The following is a 21,910-nucleotide window of genomic DNA, read 5'->3' as shown; positions in this document are numbered from 1 at the left end:
AGAATTGCAGTGATGAAGAATGCCAGGATCACAAGCATGTCAACGCTGGTCTGGTATGCCATAGAGCAACGGCTGAGATAATGAATTCATGTTCTGCACTTCGCGATGGGTTCAAACTTACGAATCGTGGCAAATGATGACTTCTGTTTCGGGCAGGCGGTCGGCCGGCCTGTATACCTGAACGGGAGCGATGTGCATTTGGAAGGCGGTATACTTGGGCGGTCAAGCCTCCGAACTATGGTCCGCTGGTGGTCAAAGCAAAGCATCGAGGGACGCGACGCAATCAAGTAGGCGGTGTAGATATGTCTTGTACAGCGTTGAGCTAAATCGGCAGGCGGTGAAGCCCGCGAGATCGATTAGGGACTCTGTCAAGCAAGCGGTCAATAAAGCGGTAAGTACTTGGAAACGATTTGTCGTATTGCGTAGGCGGTGTCTGAGGGCGGTCAAGGCTCTGAGCCGATATGTCCCTGTAATCGGAAAGTGGTCAGAGGTGACGATTAGACCTCAACTTTCAAGGGAAGGTGGTGTGACAAAGACAGGGGGGCTGCTGCTGACATTTGAACCTTTTGGGCAAGCGGTGTATTGCTAGGTTGTGTATCAAACAAGCAGAGCCTGGGAAGGCGGTATAGGACATAGTGGGGTTAAACCTTTTTGACAGGCGGTGTGGCCAAGTGGCCACTATTACCTTTCCAGCAACACCATGTTTCAATCACAATCAGCTATAAGCACAGTCTCGTGGAAGTCACACATGACTGTCAAGTTGTACTTGATCATCGTTCGTGGATGACGCTCACGCGAGGGTCGTTTGTCTTGTCTCTCAAGATCAACTGTATACCACGGACTGACTAGGGAACCAGCTGTCATTTTCCGAAAGGTCCGGCTCAGACCATGAACTGATACATGTGCAGCGCACGCCCTCTACTAGTCACCATGACGTTTCACGTATCAATATGTTTGATTTCACCAGAGATTCATGGCAGCCGAAGCAACGGTTGCAAGAGAGATGGTCTAATTTAAAAACTGATTCAATGCTTCAATTTGGTACTGTAACGAACTCGCAGTGTTCCAATAGTTCGTCCCGGAAATTTGTTAGAGAACTGACGGTGGATTTCTTTCCAACGAAGCTTCCCCTCCCGCTTCAACTTGCACAGAAGTCTATCCTCGTCTTTTGAAAAGGCCCGCCTGTGTCCTCGTGGGAATTGTGCGAGGTCTGACCCAGACAGCGAAGGACTGGGTGGGGACTGAATCACCTTCGGCGGGGCTTGGCATCGATAGTGAGGGGGGTTCACCTGTTGCCATTCAATCGTGAACGTCGTCACATGACCGACGACGGTGCGCTTGAGGACGAAGTTCGTCAGAGGAGCGAAATGTAGGGGAAACTCGTCGAATGTTGCGAGAACGTGATCCGTGTTTTGCCCCTCACCCGATGCGCTTTCTGATTGTGTGAGATTGATTACATCAGTCTGCTTCATAGGCTCTGCTACCCGCCGCGACCTTCTCGTTGTTAGAGCTTGAGTCGATGTTTCCTGCGATCCGCGACTTCTTTTGGACGCTCTTATTCCGCTGGCGAATTCCTCATGAGAGCACGCCCTACGTCGTTTGTTACCGGGCTGGCCAAGAGAGCCAAGGGGACTGCTCCTCCTGCCAAACGGTCTGTCGTCACCTGAAGACGCGGTCGGACTCCCACTAGCATTGCTTTCGGTATCAGAATCAACCTCAGCATAGCCACCAATAGGGGCCGTGCCCCTGCGGGACCGGCGGAGGACTGGAGTTGAAGGGGCTGGAGATGGAGGAGCCGTCAGGGAGATAAGGGCTGTGTTATCAAAGCCTACGACACTTTGAGGCGCCAGCGATGACATGCAGCTGGTCGAAGAGGGTTCAGCAATGGCTTCAGGCTCAGCTTCGCCTCCTGAGTTGATCTTAGGTTCCTCGACGCTAGGGACTGTTGTTTTCCCGGGGATGGTTGGTCCAAGGACGAGTCGATCAATACCAGGTGTAACGCTGTATCCGCTTTCTCGTGATGGTGTTGTTGCAGATGATGCTGATGCCGGAGACGTTGGATCACCTCCAGTCGACTGCATCGTGGAGTCAGAGATCCCTGGCGCAATCACGACAGGATCGAAGCCCTCTTGGGTTCTCCCGTTGCTAGCTGACCGCGATCGACAACATTCCAGCCAGGCTGGAAGACTGCCTCTCAGTGAAACGCGTGGCGGGATGTTTTGTTGCTCCCGCCCAGAAGGCGAGGTGATGGCTCCGCTATGGGTATCAAGGGTTGTCTCTGGTGTCAAGTGGGCATAATTGCCAGTTGCTTGGGGAGCGGCTGTGTCCGCTTCATTTCCAGCTTCATGGCACGACGTTGGCGGTGAGTCGGCTGAAGCTTCGGTGAGCATGGAGAGTCGGAAAGTTGCGGGAATTGGCGCTTCGAATAATGACCGGGTAGCTGATGTCCCAGCTGTCCCAATGTTGATCGTCGTGTCTAATTCTACTGCTGTGGACTCTTTCACCGGTATAAAAGATGATGTTTCCGGTCCAAAATCGCTGCTGGTACAGCAAGAAGTGCTGTCCATCTGGGCAAGCACGTCACCGACTGTTTCCAAATAGGCCTCAGAGGTAAAAGCAGCAGGGTTTGCGTTAGAGCTTGTAGCTCGATGGTGCGTGTAGGATTCAGTCGCAGATTGCACGACAATTTCCTCCATGCTAGAGGGGGATGTGCTACTGCTCTGTTGTTCTTTTCCCTTGGGTGCTCGTTGACGGACCACCGGTCTTGGTGGTTGATAGAAACAGATATTGTCCAAATTGACGGACATGGCTGGAGAGAGGATTGGGCAGGCGAGATATAGAGGACCAGAAGCAGTGCTCAAAGAAGAAGTTGAAGGCGTCTTCTCTTCGAAATATATAGACATACACTAACCATGGGTAGAGTTGCGCTGCCCGACCAAAGTCGGCGTATCCGCCAGAGTGCTAACGGTCTTGTGTGCTTCCGTGGATGGCACCAGAGATCGTCCTCACCGCTTCTTCAGCCCCTCTCAAACTTCAGCTCATCATTTCCTAGCCCACTCAATGAGATTACGGAGGATGAAGGTGTGACCCGAAGCTCAAGCTTGCCTGTATGATCCCTCGCAAAATTCGGAGTCGCCGACTAGCGGCGCAGTGCCACGCCCCCAGCTCAGCGGCAGAGGCAGTCGTTAACTCCCGAAAAGGAGGCATCTCCGGACAGATCATGCCACCCTCTGCTCAGGTGGCATGCCTCATAGGTATAGTTCCCGAAGCATAGCATGAGGCATACTCGTAGAAAGTTCAAGGTGTCGAAGACGCGCACAATAGCCGTTGACCAAGGCAAACCCAAGAAGCGCGTTTCGCAAATCGGACCGAACAGGAGTCGTAGTTGACGGGTTCGACGCAGAGCGAACAGGGAATGCTGGCAGTGGAATAGGGGTAGCAACCGAGGCTGCCCGAAAAGCATCGAGAGGCGTACCATTCGTTTGCATCGTCATAACAAAAGGTGAGCGGGGTGATACCGGTGTCGCTAGCTTCACTCAGCAAGTCGAGTTATTGGCATCTTCGCCAGATGCATGCCGAAAGCCTTGTTCCCTTGCCTGTATTGCGTTCAGTATACTTTCGGCATCTGGATGAATACAGCGAAGATGAGTGGATTGGGGCAAAGAGGGAGTGTCCAGTTTGGTTATGCGCCCGGAAATATGCATAGCGGAGACGTAATGAGGAGCGACGTATCGAGGGCATGGAATGGGAGCAGCCGGCTTGCGACGCCCGCAAACATGTTCCAGGTAGAAGGGAAAAGGGGGTGACCAAGAAGCGGTGGTGTCGCGAGTTTGATAAGAGAAGTTGTAGAGTGTACGGAAAGTTGTCATTGCGAGTCGCCCGTGTCTGCGTATTTATGGGCGCAGTTCGTTGGCGTTCACAGGGGTAGAGGTGCAAAGCGGCGAGGACGCTATACCCGAACGGGGGTGCCGCCAAACCCGGAGGGGAAAGCAGCGACTTCTCTATTACCTCTTTAATAAATAACTAGGAAGTTATAGCTAATAAAATCGCTTAATACTAAGCTTAAACCTATAACTAATTTAATTTCTTATACTCCCTTTAATTAATAAAGTTATAACTTAATAATCTAGTTCTTATTTTTAATATTTAACGGAAAATTAATATATTAATTTTTAAAAAACTCGATTATTATTAATAAAAACCTTTTTATATCTATTTAGCTACTCTAAACGAGTCGTTATATTAACTAGAGATACTTATTAATAACTTAATTATAGGGGCTACTTATATTAATAATTAACTTAAAAAGTTTTTAAAATTTTTAAAAAGCCTCTACTTATTACTTAACGAGGTTAATCTTTATAATAACTTTATTTTTAACTTAGCTAACTTTTTATTTTTATAAAATAATATAATTAACGCCGCAATCTTACTTTTTAACTATAATAATAATATAATAGACTTTAGGGATAAGGATACTTAACCTCTTATTAAATAAACTTAATTATAAATAAAAACCTCTTAAGAGGGGTAAATTACCCCTTATTATTACTAATCCTTAGTATAAGTTACGAATTTTATTTATTAAATATTTATTTTATAAGGATATTATTAAATTTTATTAATTCTCTAATTATTTTTTTATTTAGATCTAAAATAAAAATATAAGGGGATAATAAGAGGAAAAAAATTATTTTTTAGTTATTATAATTAAAAACCCGACGACCCTATTTACTAACTATATAATTATATTAAAAAACCCTACTTCTTTTTTTAAATATCTAAACTTAGTTCCCTATTTAATCGAGCCTATTTAGAATTTAGCTTAGTTTATATAACTTCTTATTCTATTTATTTTATTTTTAAATATTAATAACTTTTATAAATTACGAATGCGTAGTTTTTAATAAAGTACGTTAGAGAGGCGTTTTTAAAAATAGAATTATACTTATTTTCTTTAGCCTTAGTAATTTCGATTTAATTAAAAACTATATAAATTAAAGTTTTAACTTTTTTAATATTAACTAGGATTAGAAATACTACTTTATTACTATTTATTATATAATAATAATAATAACTTTATTTAGGATCGGCCCCGGATTTTTTAATATTTTACTAACCCTAGCTCTTTTTAAAATAGTATTTCTTATTTTTAAAATATATATAATTATTATATTAATTATTAAAGTAATTTAATAAAGAAACGTACTTAAAATAGGGGATTATTTTTTTAATTAGCTTTTTAATATTAGAACTAATATATTTTTAAAAAAACCGCGCGTAATAATTATAAAATATAATATTCTAAACGCTATAAGCTTAGATAAGTAAAAAATTAATAATAGGGGTTCGTTTATTTAATTACTAAGATAGAGGGCCGAAGTAACTAGCGTAATTATAATTAATAAAAACCTAATAGCTCTATAAAAATAATTTACTTATAATACCTAGTTTATTAACGTACTTTTTAATAACGTTCTAATTTATAATTAACTACTAAAATTTTTAAACTATTTATTTTTTAATATATTTATTAAACTAAGGATTTATAATATAAAATTCGGTATAAAGCTTTTTAACTAATTTAAGAAGAGTTAATTAACTAGTAGTTTTAAGGATTTAAAAAAAAAGAACGTTAAATTAAAATTAAGATTAAAAAGATTAAATAAAGTAGTACTTATTATAATTTACTTTTTACTAACTTCTTAAAACTTATAGCCTTAAGTTTTTTAAAAATAAGCTTTTTTAAAAATAAAAAAAGAATATTATTAAAGCTAGATATTATAATAAATAGTTTTAATAATCCGATATGCATTATTAGTAACCGAAATATTAAATATAATAAGTAAGTAAATTATATTATTAAAAACAAAAAGACTAAGTAAAAAGGAATAATTATAATTAAAAAGCTATTATTTAAAGAAAAAAATAAAAAAAATAGAGGGATTAAAAAAAGGCCTCTATATACCCCCCCTTAAATTTAAAGTATTAAAAAAGAAAGTATTATAAGCCTCTTAACTAATTAATGCTAAATTATAGCTATTATATAAAAAGAGAAAAAACTAAATTATAAATCGGGGCCTTTTTATTATTCGTAATTTAGCGCTTTTTTTTTTAATTAATAAAAGCTACTTTATAATTAGTATAAAAGGGTAGCTTTTTACTTAGCTACTTAACTTTTCTTTTTTCCCTCCTTAACTATTATTATTATTATTAAATAACTATTTTTAACTTAAATATTTTTTAGCCTTCCCTTATATTTTTAAACCTAAGATACTACTTTTTTATAACTATTACTAATTAAACTTCTCCCTAATTTTTATTTCTTAATTTATTATATAAATACTAACCTAACTATTTATAATAACCTCCTTATTTTTTATCTCTCTTTTTAAGCTAAATAATAAAAAAAATATAATACGAATTTAGGGTTTGATTATAATAAAAGGCCTTAAAAACGATACTAAATACTAATTAAAAAGATAAAATTTAAATAAATATATTACTTTTAATAAAACTAACCTTAAAACTATTATAAATACTAAGAATTTTTAGTTTATTAATTTTAATACGAATTATTAATATAAAGCGTATATTAACTATTATCTAAGCTTAGTACCTAAATAAACTAGCTTTTTTTAAATAATCCTAACCCTTTTTAAATTTAACTATTCTAATTAGCTTAGTATAAAAAACGCACTTCCTTTTTTTAATTAGTATTCTAAAGTTTTTAAAAATTTAAAAAACTAAAAAACTTAAATAAATTAGAACTATTATAAAATAATAAAGGTCCTAACTAATTATTATAATTTTTAAAAACGCTTATTATATAAAAATTAATTTTAAAAATACAAGATTAGATCTATAATAAAGGTTATAATATAAGACTTCGCTTTAATACGTAATATAATTATAATTAAAAAGGGATAAAAAAGTATTTTTAAACTAAATAAAACCCCTACCCTAAACCCTTAAACTTAAAAAACTATATAAAAAGTTAGGACTTTAGTATATATAATAATTGTTTCTTTTTATACTAACGATCTGGGCTATTTTATAAAAATAATTATTAACTAATAAAATAATATAATTTATTAATACAATTTAAAATAGGTTTTTAAATATTTAAAGAGGATATTTATTAATAATATTTAAGTATTAAAAGCCTTTTATAATTAGATTAATATACCTCTTTATATTTAATAACTAATTAATATAAATACTTATATAATCCTTATAATATAATAACTAAGTAAATAGAAATATAATCTATACATACTTAAGTAGTTTCGTAACGCAATCTAATATAACTAGCTTAACTTAACTTATAACCCGTATTAAATAATTTATAAATATTTTAAACCGTTTAATAATAAGCTTTACGTAATTTAAATTTAATAAATTAATTACGAGTTTTAATATAATAATAATTACCTTTTTAATATAATAAGACCTTTCCTAAGTAGGTTTTTTAAAAAAATAATATATAATTAGGACTTTAAGAATAAGCTTTATATTAACTTAAATAACTCTAATTACGTTATAACTAATACTCTTAAAATACTAACTTTTTAAAAATCCGGTTTTTATTTATTTAGTTTTAGATTTACTAACTAGGATTTAAGAATTTATAACTTTTATAATTATAGCTATTATACTCTAATTAATTTTATATATTTTAAAAAAGTAAAAAGAATAATTAAAAACCTTAAATAAGGGCTTATTACTTTTAAAAAGTTACTTTTATTATTTTAATTTTTAAAAATACTAAAAAATACTTAGAGATCTTTAATAAGTAATAACCTTAATTAGACTCCGTAAGTAATTAAATTAATAAAGGCTACTAACTAGTATTTAGATACTATTATTAATAATTAATTTATATACTTAATTAATATTTTTAAAACTCGTCGAGTTACGTAGTTTTTATTAAATATATTACTATTTAAATTATTATTATACTTTAGCTTAGCTCTTAATAAAGCTAGTTTAAGTAATTAAAAAAGTAGTCTTTTAAATATTTTAGTTAGGGGTAAGAATAGCTCTATTATAAAAACTTTAATTAAAATATTAAGGGTTTAATTAAAATAAGAAGTTATTAAATATATACTTTTTAAATATAATCGGGCCGTATAAAAAAATAATAAATATTAATATTAAGAACTAGCTAAGTTTTATTAAGACCTCTTATAATATTATAGTATATATAAAAATAAAACTAATATTAATAAAAATATAAAAAAATAATAAGTTAATTAATATAATAATTTAATTATAAAAACTATATATATAACTTTAGCTTATACTCTTTAAATACTATTATTAATAAAAAAAACTAAAAAAAACTAAAATAATAAAAGTTAAGATTAGGAGATTATTAAAGAGGAATAGGATAAGAACTAAATAAAGCTAATAAAAAAAATAAAAAAAAATAAAAAAAGCGGTTATAAAAAAAAAGAATAAGTAAAAGGCTTAATATAATTAATTATATATAGTAATTAAAACTAATCTAAAATAATTTCTTTTTATAAAAGATTAGGGAAAACAATATTAAGGAATAATTAAAATAAAGTAGGGTAATTAATCTTAGTAGTTCTTTTTTAAAAAATAATTAAATATAGGTATTTATAAGAGGGCTAATTAGAATAAAATATAAAAAAAAAGGCCCTAATTAGAAATAGTAAGTTTAATAGCGCGGATTTTTATTTTAATTATATATATACTTTTTAAAATCGAACTAAAGCTTTTTTAATAATTTATTTTTAAATATAATAATATAAAACGATTAGGAAGTCTACCTTTTTAATCTAGCTAATACTATTTTCTTTTTTTTAATTATAACTTTATTAATTAAGGCCGTATTAATTTAATTAAAAGAGGTATTTTATATTATTTTTATAAGTATTAGTAGTTCTTTTAAAGTACCGTACTACGAGAGTCCTTTATACCCTATACTTTTTTAATATATAATCGTTTTAATAAATTTAAAAAAAAAAAAAATAACCTAGATTTTTTTTTATAATTATTAATAGTAATTTATTATTATAAAAAGATATATAAAAGTAAAATATAGTACTAAATATATAATAATTAATAATTCTATTTATTTTAATTTATAGCTCGTTATTATTATTAATACGAAATTCAGTACTAATTAGTTAATAAAAAAAGAGATAAATAACTTAAAGTTATTAATAATACGTAGTAACGTAAGGATCGTATATAAATCTTAAAAATATAATAATAAATATAAAGTAATTTATAGATCTTAAAAAAATCTTTTTAAAAAAGAAATTATATTTTAGAGGGAAGTACGAAGTCTTATAAAAAACCCTAATAATATTTTATAATTACTATAAAAAAATCGGGATTAGGGAATATTAGTACTATTTAATAATTAATATTGTATTTATAAATAAAGCCTCTAATTATTATTACGAAGTAGTATATAATTTTAATTAGAACGACTTTTTTAGTATTATTAATATAATCCGAAACTATTTTAAGATCTATAATAAGAATCTCGAGCTCCTATTTAAACTATAAGTAATTTTTTTTATATTTATAATTAGGATAATAAAGGGTAAATTATAAGTAAAAATCCTTAAAAAGCTTATTAATTAAATTAATAAGTTAATAAAAACCTAGTTAAATAAAGGGATTAATAAGTAAAAAGTCGGATATTTTTATATTATAGTTTAGTATATATTAAAAATAAAAATAACCCTATACTAGGTATTTAAAAACTACGAAATATTTTACTTAAAGCTAAGATTTAGTTTTAATATTAAAATAAAAATACCGTACTAAACCTATTTCTAAGTATATAACGGCCCTTATTAATAATATTAAGTTAACTAGACGTATAATAAAAAAAGAAAAGAGATTAGATATAGTAATTATTAATAAAAAGGCCTAGATTTATTAAATAAGTAGAGATTTAACTTATAAATAAGGTAATAAAAAAAGTAATATTTTATTTATAAAAAAGATAAATATTAGTTAAGTAACTATTTTAAAAAGGAGCGTACTAAATTATATAAATAGTATAAAAAGTCAAGAATAGTAAATAATAAAACTAGTTTTTATTAGTTTAGTTAATTCTTTATTATATATAAGGGTAAATCTAGGGGTATAGAACTTAGTAATAGTAACTATAATAGCGGCTTAGAGTATTTACCCCCTATAAAAAATTCGGAAAATAAAAAAGATCTTGCCCCCTATACTAACGAATTAGATTATAATAAAATTAATAATATTAACTACTCCTTTTTTATATTATTAGCCTTTAGAGGATATATAAAGCTAAATAAACTAAAAATAGTAAAAGCCCTTAATAAGTAGGCTTTTATTTATAAATAATAAGGGAAGGTTTTTTAAATAGTAAATATAGAAATAGATAAAAAGATAAATTTAATAGTATAGAATTTTATTTTTTTAATACTTAAAAAAAAGATACTATTTTTATTAATATTAAAAAAAAAATAGTATTAAGTAATTCTAAGGGTAGTTAGAGGGGTCTTTTTTATATTACTTAGATTACTTAAATACTAAGCTCGTATAAGTATTCTATACGAATAAAAAGTATAACTTAGATAATTTTTATAAAATTATCCTAAATACTAAGGTATTATAATAGTTAATAAAAAAAAATATAATTCTAAGTATTATAAAAAATCGTACTAATAATACTTAATACGTTAATAATAAGTATTATAAAAATTAGTTTTAGCCTAAGTAAAAAGATCGTTACCCTAAGTACAATAAAAATAAAGACGTATTTTAGAACGATAACTTTTTATATTTTACTTATTAATACTTTATTTCTCTTATATTTAAAAAATATAAATTAACTAAGTATTATATTTAATAATACGAGGAATAGAATCTTTAATAATAATTATTTTAAAATAGTTAAATAACAATAGGGGTATATATTTATAAAGCTTATTAATAATATAAAGTTAATTAATTATTTAATAAAAAATAAGCTTAGATAATTATATTAGAGATTTAGGTACTCGTTAATTACGAGGCTATATAGCTTCTTAAAGTAATTAAGTAATAATAATATTAAAATAAGGGTATTAAAATAGTTAATAAAAGTATATTATTAATATTAAATAAATGCGCAGAGCCTATATAAATTTAAGTTTAAATTACGGAATAAGCTTAATTTTAATTAAGAAATCGTCGTCGATATTTTTTATTTAAATAGTTAACCGGTCCTATATATAATTAACGAGGCTATATTATTTTAAATAGGGCAATTCCTCTAGGATTTATAAATAAAAATAATATAAGTAGCCCTATAAAAAAGCTAGATTAATATATACTAAGGACCGCTAAATAGTATTAAAACCGACGCTAATACGAGTTTTAAATTAATAGAATTTAGGGAAAATACGATAGCTTATAATATATAGTTAAAAATCGTACTTATAGAAGCGTATTATAATATTAAAAAAGTAAAAAGGGTATATTAATAACTAAAAAGGGCGTTTAGGATTATTAAAAAAAAAATCCCGATTTTACTAACGATAAATACCTCTAAATAGTACTTAAGTACTATAATAATATTATAGGGCTTAATAAGCTTATATTAATATTATTAATATTTAGAATATATTTAAAAACGACTTTAGCCTTATTATTATTATTAATTATAAACTAACGAGCCTAAGTAATTAAAAGAATAATATAAGTACTACGCGAGGTAAGTATAAAAAAGTAAGTTAATAAAATAATTATTATATATAATAAACTTAATATAGGGGCTAATTTAAATATACCCCTAAATTTAGATATATAAGTATAGTACGAAATTACTTAATAATAAGCTAGGCTATATAAATTAATTTTTATTAACGAGCGCTCTTACGTAATTATAAAAAATCGTAACTAATTACTTAAAATATTAATTATTATAATTAGATTATATTATATAGATCTTATTAAAGTAATTTCTAACTTATAAAAAAAAAAGAGCTAAAGGAAATAAAATAACCCGTAGTAAAAGTATAAAAAATTATTTTTAATAAAATTATCATAATAATATTAATAAACGATAAGAAAAAAAAAATTACTAAAAGGGTACTAATATTACTAATAAGATATTATAAAAAATTATAATAGTAAGCCCTAATGTAATAATTTATTATTAGTAACGAGGTATTTAATACTTTTTATATAATAAAAAAAAAGCTAATTTTAAGCTAGTAGTTAAACTACGTAAAAAAAGTATTATTATAATTACTAAAAAGCCGTATAAAGGATTAGATCTTATTAAAATAAATACTTTATATAATCGAGGGGTTTATTAATTTATCCTCTACGACCCTAAGAAATATAAAAGTTTTTATATATTTAAATTATAAATAGTATATAAAATTAAGGAAAAAGGAATACCCTAACTATATAAGAAATTTAAATATATAATTTAGGGGTACGGTAATGTTAAAAAAGCGACGCTATTTATCTAATTACTTATAATATAGTACTATAACTAACGATTAATAATAATACTAATAATATTATTATAAAAAAAGGGATATGAGATTTAGAGCCGTAATATTACTTAAGCCTATACTTAATCGGCTATAGGGCTTATAAAAAAAATCCTAGCCTACTTATTAAAAGAAATAGCTAGTAAGTACTTAGAAAGTACGATTATTAAAATACTTAAATTACTATATAAGCTTATAGAATCGGGTACTTATTAATAAACTATATACTACGATTTTTATATTAATTAATTATTAATAATTATATTTATATACGACCCGTACTTATTAATTTTTAAGTATAAAAGTAAATAATTTAGAATTATTAAAATATAAACTAACGATATATTAAGCCTATTTAATATTAATTTTATAAAAAAAAAAGATAAGGAGCTTTAAAAAGCGGGCTTTATAACTAAGCTAAAAGAGGTCCTTATAATAAATAACCTATTAGTATTTAATAATAAGATTTTTATAATTAAAAAGGAAATTATTATTTTTTAATAAAAAGGGTAGGGTAAAAAGATTACCCTCGTTAACTTAAATATAATTAATATTAAAAAGTAATATAAAGCTAAGCTCGTATAAAGGGTATATATTATAAGTATATACTAGCCCGAGGTAATTTTTAACTATATTAAAATAATATAAGCTATAAATCTAGCTAAATAAGATATTAAAGTACTTAATAAGTAGCTTAAGTAATAATAAATAAATCTTAATTAAAGCCTCGTTTATTACTTAATTAACCTCGGTATTAATAAGCTCTACGTTTTTATTAATAAATTATTTATAAATAATAATAACTTTATTTCGTAATTAGAATATATTATTATCCTAACTAATAAGAATATAAGCGAGAGCGAATTTACTATATATAATAATATAATCTATTACTTATTAATTAAAAATAAATAAATAATAAAAAATATACTAATATTAAAAGTTTATAATATAATTAACGGTATTAACTTTGCCTATACGATTTTAATAATACTAAAAAAGATTATTAATTAACTTAACTTTTTATTAATCCTAATAGTTATTTATACCAATTCTTATTTATTATATAAATACTTTATTAAATTAGGAATAATAAAAGAAAAGAGGTTTATAATTGATATTATAGCCCTTAAGTAATTATATAAAAAGTACGAGATTTTTAAAATCCGTTAAATTAATAATAATAATAACCTTACTAACGCTTTTATAAAAGTAATACTTAATAAGAAGTTAAAATAATTCGTAAATAATAGAAAAGTTAATATATAAATAAAGAAATAGGTTATATAAAAAGAATAAAAAAAAAAAAAAAGACGACTTAGTAAACGGGCCCGAGGTCGAATTATACTTCTAACTATAATAAATAAATTAATAAAAAAAAGAAAAAATTAGTATTAAATTAAAAATCTAATTTAATTATAGTATATAACTAACTATATAAGGGCTAATTAGGGGCCCTATTTATAATTATTATAACTAGCTTAATTTATAATTAGAACCTCTTTTTTATATTTATATAGAAATTTATATAGTTTAATTAATCTCTTCGTTAACCTACGGTTCGAACTAACTACCCTATAATAGGGATACTAATAGTATTTAGAAACCCCGTCTCTGATCCGCACTCAACCCCTTCACCTTATTGTCCAAGTCACCTTGCTATCAAACATACAGAACTCTGTGTATGTGTACCACTCAGTCTTGTCTTATTCGCACAGGCTCTTCTTGGAGTATCTTCTTCCCTGCCACCTTATATGATATGAGCCACAGAAGAAGAATGACAGCAAATTGTGAGAGAAGCATGTAAGGAAACACATGGAGCCCCACCACCTGGGTGATAGCGCCGAGCATGTATGGAAGTATGGCGCCGCCGACTTGGCCGAGGGAAGCAACAAACGATACCGCACCAACATGAAGCTCTTTTGGTAGGTAATGAACGAACTCAACGATGCAGGACGGGAATAGCGGGCCCATAACGAAGCCGAGCAGTGCCATCGAAAGTACCGAGATCCACAGAACCTGCGCTATCATGAAAAGCACCACAATGGTGGGAGCAAGTGCCAAGTAAATGATGACTGCCCGTCTTGGGGTCAATTTCTCCGTGACTGCACCCAAAGCTAGTCGTCCAATCGCCATGCCTGCCCAGAAGCCAGAAGAGCAAATACTGGATGCATAAGTGCTCGTATGGCGGACGCGGAGCATGAATGTGACAACCCAGCCGGAAACAGTGCACTCAGTGCCCACGTATGCCAGAAGGTAAGCAGCGTATATCCAGGTCGCGCTGTATCGGAAGATGGCTCGTTGATCTACTCCATCTTCAGGGTTTCCCTGCTTCTTCTTGTTCTCATGGTACTTCGCTGCAGTCTCGTGTCTGAACGCCAGGGGCAGAAAGACCACTTCTACAGCAGATGCAATAGCCTGAAAGCGTGTTAGTAGCCAACCAGGAAAGATTCCAAGCCTTGTCCAGGTTCCTTCGATAGAAACTTACCAGCACATAGAACCACTGATACCACTGTCCATTATTCGTAGACAACATAATCCCTGCTAGGTAGGGGCAAGTCGCAGCTCCAATCGAGAATGAGCCATGCAAAAGACCCGATAGGGTATTCGCGTTGTTCAGTGCAGCAACCCAAGCACACCAGGATCCATCGACTATGCCAACTCCGAAGGAACCTACAGTGACTCCCAGAAGGAATACTGGAAAACGTGGATGGAAGGAGCCTACTACAGCGTAGACCAGATGGCATGCGGGACCTATGAAAGCAATTCCGCGTTGCCCGAGTTTCTCATGGATGCGACTGTTGAGAAGAGATGCCAAGCAGTAGCCGACTGGTCCAACGAGAAAGATGGCAGAAACTTGAATTTCGTTGAGCTGGTAATATGTTTGCTGGTGCGGTAGTGTAACTCCGATTGTAGCCACGAAAAGGCCCGCGACTACGAAAGAGTAAGCTGCCGCGGCAAGCTTCAATGCGATGGCTTCTCGGTCTTGTCCGTTGATGGATGATGTTGGCTCGATATTCGAATCTGCACTTCGAGTGCCAAGCAACCGTTCTGATTCTGTTGCACCATTAAAATCAGGTGATGAAGTGGGAGGTGCCATGATTCGTGCTGTTGGGGTCGCTGTGAACGAAGAGCAAAAGTAAGTAGCTCCCTTGACTATGACATTGGGGTAAGTTGACGGCTTGAAATGGAGGGTGTCAGTGATTATTAACGGTTTCAGGGCTCGAGAGCTGAGTCGGCAAAGCTTCGGATGATCATCCAGATGTTGCCTTTTTAGGAACATGTTCCAGCTCGGATGGGCCCTTGCGCTTCGCAACAAGGTTTAACAATGAAGTGTTGGCGCTTGTTGTCTTTCGCTTACTGCGTAGACCCAACTTCAAAGCTTCAGTTTGACACGATGATTAGCTTCAACATTCTACCGCAGACATCTTCTGAATTTAGGATGTAGAACAAGCATCATGTAGCTATGTTAACCGACTTCAGATACCGTACCCTCGATCTTGATCAACTCAAATTTGCTAGCTGGGGTAAGGCATGTAGTATTTCGAATAAGCCAGTCCGCTCAACATAAAATAGCCAGGTAATAGCGCTTAGAATCCCGATTGAAAGTATGTACAATCACCTTTATTTCACCTCATGGAGAGGGACAAACATTGAGGGAGAGAGGGAGAACATCATGTTCGGGTCTCAGAATTGCATCAATTCGGCGCCAATATTTCTACTCTCGACGGGTCCAACGGATGAGCCCAGGTTGAACTGGACGCGCAAACATGGACGTGTGATCCGTCGGCGGCACGATGCCTGTTCTTCCATCTATGGTGCCCAGTTTGAAGTTGCGCACGATAGTGCCGACAATAACACCTAGATTCAAGTATGCAAATTTCTCGCCAATGCAGCGGTGGCGCCCCGCCCCGAACGGGATGTAAGGACTCCTAGTACCCTTGGAAACTGCGCCATAGCCGTAGTCTACAACATTATTGGCATCAATGATACTCTCGCTAGGCTGTAGCTCATCCCACCGGTGAGGATTCCAGGACTTTGCGTCCGGGAAGTATTCGTCGCTTATGGCAGTCACCATTGGCGAGGCCAGCAGCACTTTGTCAGTGCCGACCACATAAGGACTTCCGGGAATGGCCAGAGGGTTCATAACCTTGCGGAGAATAGAGTGGATGGAACCATGTAGGCGAAGCGTCTCCTTCACGACATTGTGTAGAAGCGGCAGCTTGTCTAGATCGGAATATTGCATTGGCGAGAGTCGACTTTTGTCTCCATGGCCAAGATTCAGTATCTGCTCTTGATAAAGCTCTTCTGCAACGTCGGGATGTGCGGCTAAACGATGCATGATCCATGCACTGGCTGAAGATGACGAGTGTTGACCTCCCATGAGGAGCGTGATCATCATGCACGCAACCTCTTTATCTGGCACCGGTGTTCCATCCTTGTATTTCGAGTTCATGAGGTTCCAGAGCATGTCGTACTCGTCGTCGGGCTCGAGACCATTCTTACGACGTTGGATGATAATATCCTCGTATACGTCTCGCATCTTGTTGTGGGCAGCATCGCGACGTCGGTTTCGGGGTAGAGGTAGCCAAGGAAAGAGGAAATTGACTGGGGTGAAGCCCTAGGCGGCCAGGCTGTTAGTATCATACTTGCATCTAGAGAAGCCAAATATCAACGGGGGGATATGGGGGACCTACCATGTCAAGATCATGGTACAAGCCCGCGAACTCAGCCGTCAGCTTTTGCCTGACCTCTTCTCCCTGCAACGAGCGCGTTGCTGTGAATAATGTGATCTCAGACATGGCGGCAGAGATATCAACAACACCCGATGACCCCTTCCATGCAGGGCTCACCTTGATATAATCCACCACTTCCTTCTCAATCAACGGAACATGAGATTCCAGAGCCTTTTGTGTAAGTCCAAACTTGACAAACTTCTTCTGTTCCATGAGCTTGGAATTAGGGCAGTCGTAAATGACATCTTTTCCGAAAACGGGAATCGTGAGGGGTCCGTAAATCTCCTCGGCGTTGATGTCCTGAAGCTTTCCATTGAGAATAAAGTCGTTGCCCTCGATTCCCAGATAGCAGGTCATTTTCCTGCCAAAAAGGGTGAAAGTGAAGACATCACCGTACTGACCAAAGGTTAGCGAAATGAAAGCTTATAATAGCTCATGCTGCTCCTGCGCGAGTCTTTGGTAGGCTATACCTTCGCACGGTACTTGACGAAGAACCCTACAGGATCCATGCCATAGGAAACAGCATTGCCAATGTAAGGAATCCAATGAAAAACAGCTGGCGGTTCGCTCTTGGCGTGGAAAAGCGTCTGACGGCAGGCATTGATCAGAATCGATGCGACTAATCCGATGAGGCCACAAAAGGCAATGGGTGCCAAACTCGACAGGCCCAAGACCTTAATAGAGTCTGGCATTTCAGCGGCTGGGTTTTGTCAATATTCTGTAGAATGATAAACAAAATCTTCAAGTAAGAAGAGGATAAGGACTGCGTCTGGGCCAACACAACAAAAGTCGAGTAGCCATTTCAATAGCTCGGTCAGGAAAGACGACGACAATTCTTTTTAATTCAAACATGTGTAGTAGGCAATGGCAAACATCCAAAACTCCGTCGGTGATTTGGAGCCAAGTCTAGCAACCTGAGTGATAGCAACTAAGAAGCCTTTCGAATTCGTATTCGGCTGGACCTACAAGCCTTCGAGATGTTAGTAATTGCGATGTCCACATCGAGCTCCCTGCTTTCCTTGATGGCCCTGGAGCGCAAAGGCGGTTCGTATTCGTATTAGGTACGTACCCACCCCTATTAAGCTGCAGGCGCTGCTGATTTCAGTTGAGACCAGTGGGCCTAGGAAATACATAAGCACTAGAAAATCACTGCGATTTCCTAAAACATCTTTATTGATGAATGCACAATTACCGCGTTTCATAAAGTCTGTCCGACTATGGTGGGATGCAGTCGCTAGTGTGCAGGTTATGCTCTTCGAGGTAAGGTATCAGCTTGGAGCAGGTTGGATCTCATACGTAGTATAAGTCGGATTTTGGTCTACCCAAATCTACCTCTCATTACTTAAGAATACAGACGAGTAAGGATTTGAATGCAAGTCTCTTTCGGAGCATCAGAATTGCTGCTCTCAATTTTTTCTACTCTTTCTGGCAGTACTTCCAATATCGGGTGACACTCGCTGCACGAATCTGTCGACCCCATTTGATCATGGCAAAGTACGACGAGATCTGCGCCAAAGCAGCAAACGCAGCAACTAAAAACGCGTTTTGGTACCCCATGTTTTCGACCCAAGGAGTTATGCTGATATCGGTGAGCCAAATACACCTCTTTCCAACATTGAACTAATGACGGCGACTCACCCATAGGAAACAGCAAAAGACATGGTGTTGCGGATCAGGATGACGGTGACAATGGCATCTTCGCCCAACTCCTTGTAGCAGTCGATGCAATAGCTGATCGAAAGCTGGCTGCCGGCAGTGATAGCTGCACCGAAGACACCCATTGCAAAAACCAAGCCAAACCAATGGACTTCGTGCGCGGCCCCGACGCCCCAGAGGAGAAGAGCACCTGGGATGCAGATCAATAGTGCTGTGAAGAGCCACAAACGGAACTCGGGTTCCATTATTCCGTTGTTACGACGTGCCTTCCAGATGACGAACTTGTCGCCAAAAAGCCCTGAGTACACTGTTCTATAGTAACCCATTAGAACTTATACTAAAGCGAGAGAGAGCACGAGAGAGAGAGAGAGAGAGAGAGAGAGAGAGAGAGCTAGACGTTGCTTACCCAATGCCGACGCCGATCAAACAGGATATGTAAGACAATCCGACAATGCTTGATCTGAAGTTGTAAGGCGAGCTCGATAAGATCAACGATGCAGTGCCATTCAGAACATTGAAATAACAAACAACAGCTCCATACATGAAGCCTGCGAATACGATTGATGGAAATTGGAAGTAGAGGAATGGTCTGATCACCATCTCTACAAGTGAAGCGTGATGATTGATGTCCTGTTTTCTGAACATTTTGAGCTTGTCAAGGTATGACTTCTTTGTCATAGTCGGCACGAGGCTGGGAGGCGTCTGAACAGGCGCTACTCGATCTGAGTCGGATGGATCTTTGGACCCCTTCTCAAGTGCTGATGGTGTGTAGTCCACTTGGTAGGGTTCGGCCGTCAAAACGTCCATGCGTTGATAATTGGTCTCTTCCATGAAGAAGAAACAAATGACGAAGCCAGCCCCGCAGAAGATAGCACACCAGTACTGCATCTTGAAGTCAGTCACAGGAGCGAATGCATGTAACCTCCAAATTCAAAGTCTCACCAAGACCCATTCCCAACCTTGGCCGTCATTGACGAATCCAGCAATGACTGGTGCAAGGAAGTTGCTTCCCACCAAGAACAAGGCATAGAAGCCCATGTAAGTGCCTCTCTCATGTGTGAACCACTGCTTGCACGGTCAGTTGGGATACAGAAGGTGAGGATACTACTAAGATAGTTATCTGAAGAATACATGAACGCTTGGCGTACCACATCAGCAATGGATATCTCGCATAGAGATTCTATGGGAGCACCGATAGCTCCCTGCAGTACTTTATTCGCAATCCAATTACTGCCCGTGGTGGCATATGGTGCCCACAACATGATGGCCTAGGTTGCCTATTGTCAGGTCGAGGACTAGCACCAGCTGATAGTGTGAAGACTAACCATGCTTCCTAGTAGAGTAAACAAGTATACTGGACGTTTGCCAAACTTCTGGGCAAGCGGTTGCCATATCAGACAGCCCCAACCAAATGCCAGAAACATGTAGCCGGTTCCGGAGTTCAAATCTGCGAGGGTCAGACCGGTCGCGGTGGATATCGGCACAAGGACTGAGTAGATCGCGGCTGATGCGATGCCAACGGCGAGGCAGTAACTGCATCATAACGTCGCCTGATTAGCTTTAAAGAGGGCAAATCAGTTGCCAGGTGGAGTCGACTCACACGCATATGCATGCTAGGAGCTGATACTTTCTTCGAGGGCTCCAATTCAAGGGGTCGTCCGGGTCATTTGATGGCGTCGGAATCAGAACGATGTCTTTTCCACTACCCTCAGCGTGCCGTGAGGCCATCGTACCCTCAAGATCTACCAAGTGGACCGTTCCAGGGATGAAGCCCGGCGGCGGGGCCATTCCGACCATGCCAGAGCCCATGGTCGATGTTCAAAGAGAAATTTGTGGAAAAGCCTGGGTGGTCCGTGGGGCATAGAATGAGTGTACCAAAGAGTTGCGAGAAGGGAGTAATGGTGGGCAATATGTAGGAGAGACAATGAGTTCTATCTATCTTCTGCCCATATAGAGATTGATAGCAATGACGGAAATGAAGCCGAGAAGTAATTCCGGAACGGTGATATCAGACTTTGACTACATGTTCCAAGTTTCAATGTGACAAGATAGGCATTCTCTTGATAAAGCACATGGGAGGCATGGTGGTAAGTAAAGGGGCCATGGTGGACTCGGCGGCCGTGACTTTCTTGAATGGGGCCAATCATATGTAATTACGAACTTATCTCATATGGGTCGGCCCTTAAGTCTGGGGTAATCTCCACCATACCAAGTATGGGTGACTTGACGATGGGGTAAATGGACTTGATCTCTGCGCGCCCAGCAATCATGCTGCGCCCGGCACTGTCGAAGTGACACTGCTACAGGGTTACAGATGCACCAAATGATGATTGTGAGGATAAATTCTGCCTTTCTTGTCTGCTACCTCAACAACGATCCAGCAGATTATGACATGCATCAAGCTGGTGTGGATAAGCCAATAGCCAATGATTGAGAATTACGAGAGTTCGGCACCGGCTGATTGCTGTTAAATGCCATGAACCAGCCAATCACTTGTATTTGCGAGGGATCGAGAGGAGCCAACTCTGATAAGGCACGGATCACACCCGTCCTCTTGTTGGGATGATAATCTGATCCTTGAGGAGACACCAACGACAACAAAGAATTGTTGCGACAACAATAGAATGGCACCAGATCGGCAGAGCATGCCGAGGGATTACTCCAACTACGGTATCTCAAGAGAGGTTCCGGCGTCAAGTCCTGCCTACTAGTACCTGTTTTAGCCATGTATTTACCTTGGGTCGAGAAAAACGAAGCTGCATTAATGAGGGGAACTCATTACAGGACTCCAACAGATTATGTACGCTGTCGTCACAATCAGCGGCGATAAGTCATTGACCGATAAGCATGCGAAGTTGAATAAGTTCCAATCTTCAGTCAACGGGGGATGGCCGGGTTCTTGATTATCCCCTCCCCCAGTCCTTGGAATAGAAATATTGATAAAAACATTATCCCAATTATATCCAACGTCTGATGGTTGTCTCCTCCGGCGCACCCTCTTTTACCATCAAC

The 21,910-nt window shown here is 35.3% G+C and overlaps 4 protein-coding genes across 4 annotated transcripts; all 4 read right to left on the bottom strand.

Annotated features, from left to right (window-relative positions):
- Positions 1-1,025: 1,025 nt before the first annotated feature.
- Positions 1,026-2,696, bottom strand: CTAM01_11606 (uncharacterized protein; the record flags this gene model as incomplete). The annotated part of the gene is made up of 1 exon (XM_060527617.1): positions 1,026-2,696. The coding sequence occupies one exon, from the start codon at positions 2,694-2,696 to the stop codon at positions 1,026-1,028; it is 1,671 nt and encodes a 556-aa protein (XP_060377785.1).
- An 11,505-nt stretch (positions 2,697-14,201) lies between these two features.
- Positions 14,202-15,789, bottom strand: CTAM01_11605 (MFS transporter; the record flags this gene model as incomplete). Its single annotated transcript, XM_060527616.1, has 2 exons — positions 14,202-14,924; positions 14,995-15,789. 2 exons carry the CDS (start codon positions 15,787-15,789, stop codon positions 14,202-14,204), a joined length of 1,518 nt encoding a protein of 505 aa, XP_060377784.1.
- A 435-nt stretch (positions 15,790-16,224) lies between these two features.
- On the bottom strand, positions 16,225-17,934 carry CTAM01_11604 (14-alpha sterol demethylase Cyp51A; the record flags this gene model as incomplete). Its single annotated transcript, XM_060527615.1, has 3 exons — positions 16,225-17,127; positions 17,204-17,638; positions 17,713-17,934. 3 exons carry the CDS (start codon positions 17,932-17,934, stop codon positions 16,225-16,227), a joined length of 1,560 nt encoding a protein of 519 aa, XP_060377783.1.
- A 724-nt stretch (positions 17,935-18,658) lies between these two features.
- On the bottom strand, positions 18,659-20,707 carry CTAM01_11603 (uncharacterized protein; the record flags this gene model as incomplete). The annotated part of the gene is made up of 7 exons (XM_060527614.1): positions 18,659-18,821; positions 18,881-19,210; positions 19,305-19,780; positions 19,841-19,963; positions 20,047-20,166; positions 20,224-20,431; positions 20,499-20,707. The coding sequence occupies 7 exons, from the start codon at positions 20,705-20,707 to the stop codon at positions 18,659-18,661; spliced, it is 1,629 nt and encodes a 542-aa protein (XP_060377782.1).
- Positions 20,708-21,910: the final 1,203 nt, after the last annotated feature.

This window comes from Colletotrichum tamarilloi (genome assembly GCF_030869305.1).
Source record: "Colletotrichum tamarilloi strain Tom-12 chromosome Unknown Scaffold_64.1, whole genome shotgun sequence".
Lineage (NCBI taxonomy): Eukaryota > Fungi > Ascomycota > Sordariomycetes > Glomerellales > Glomerellaceae > Colletotrichum > Colletotrichum tamarilloi.
Note: the sequence above shows the minus strand (reverse complement) of the source record. Positions and strands in the feature narration are given on the sequence as shown.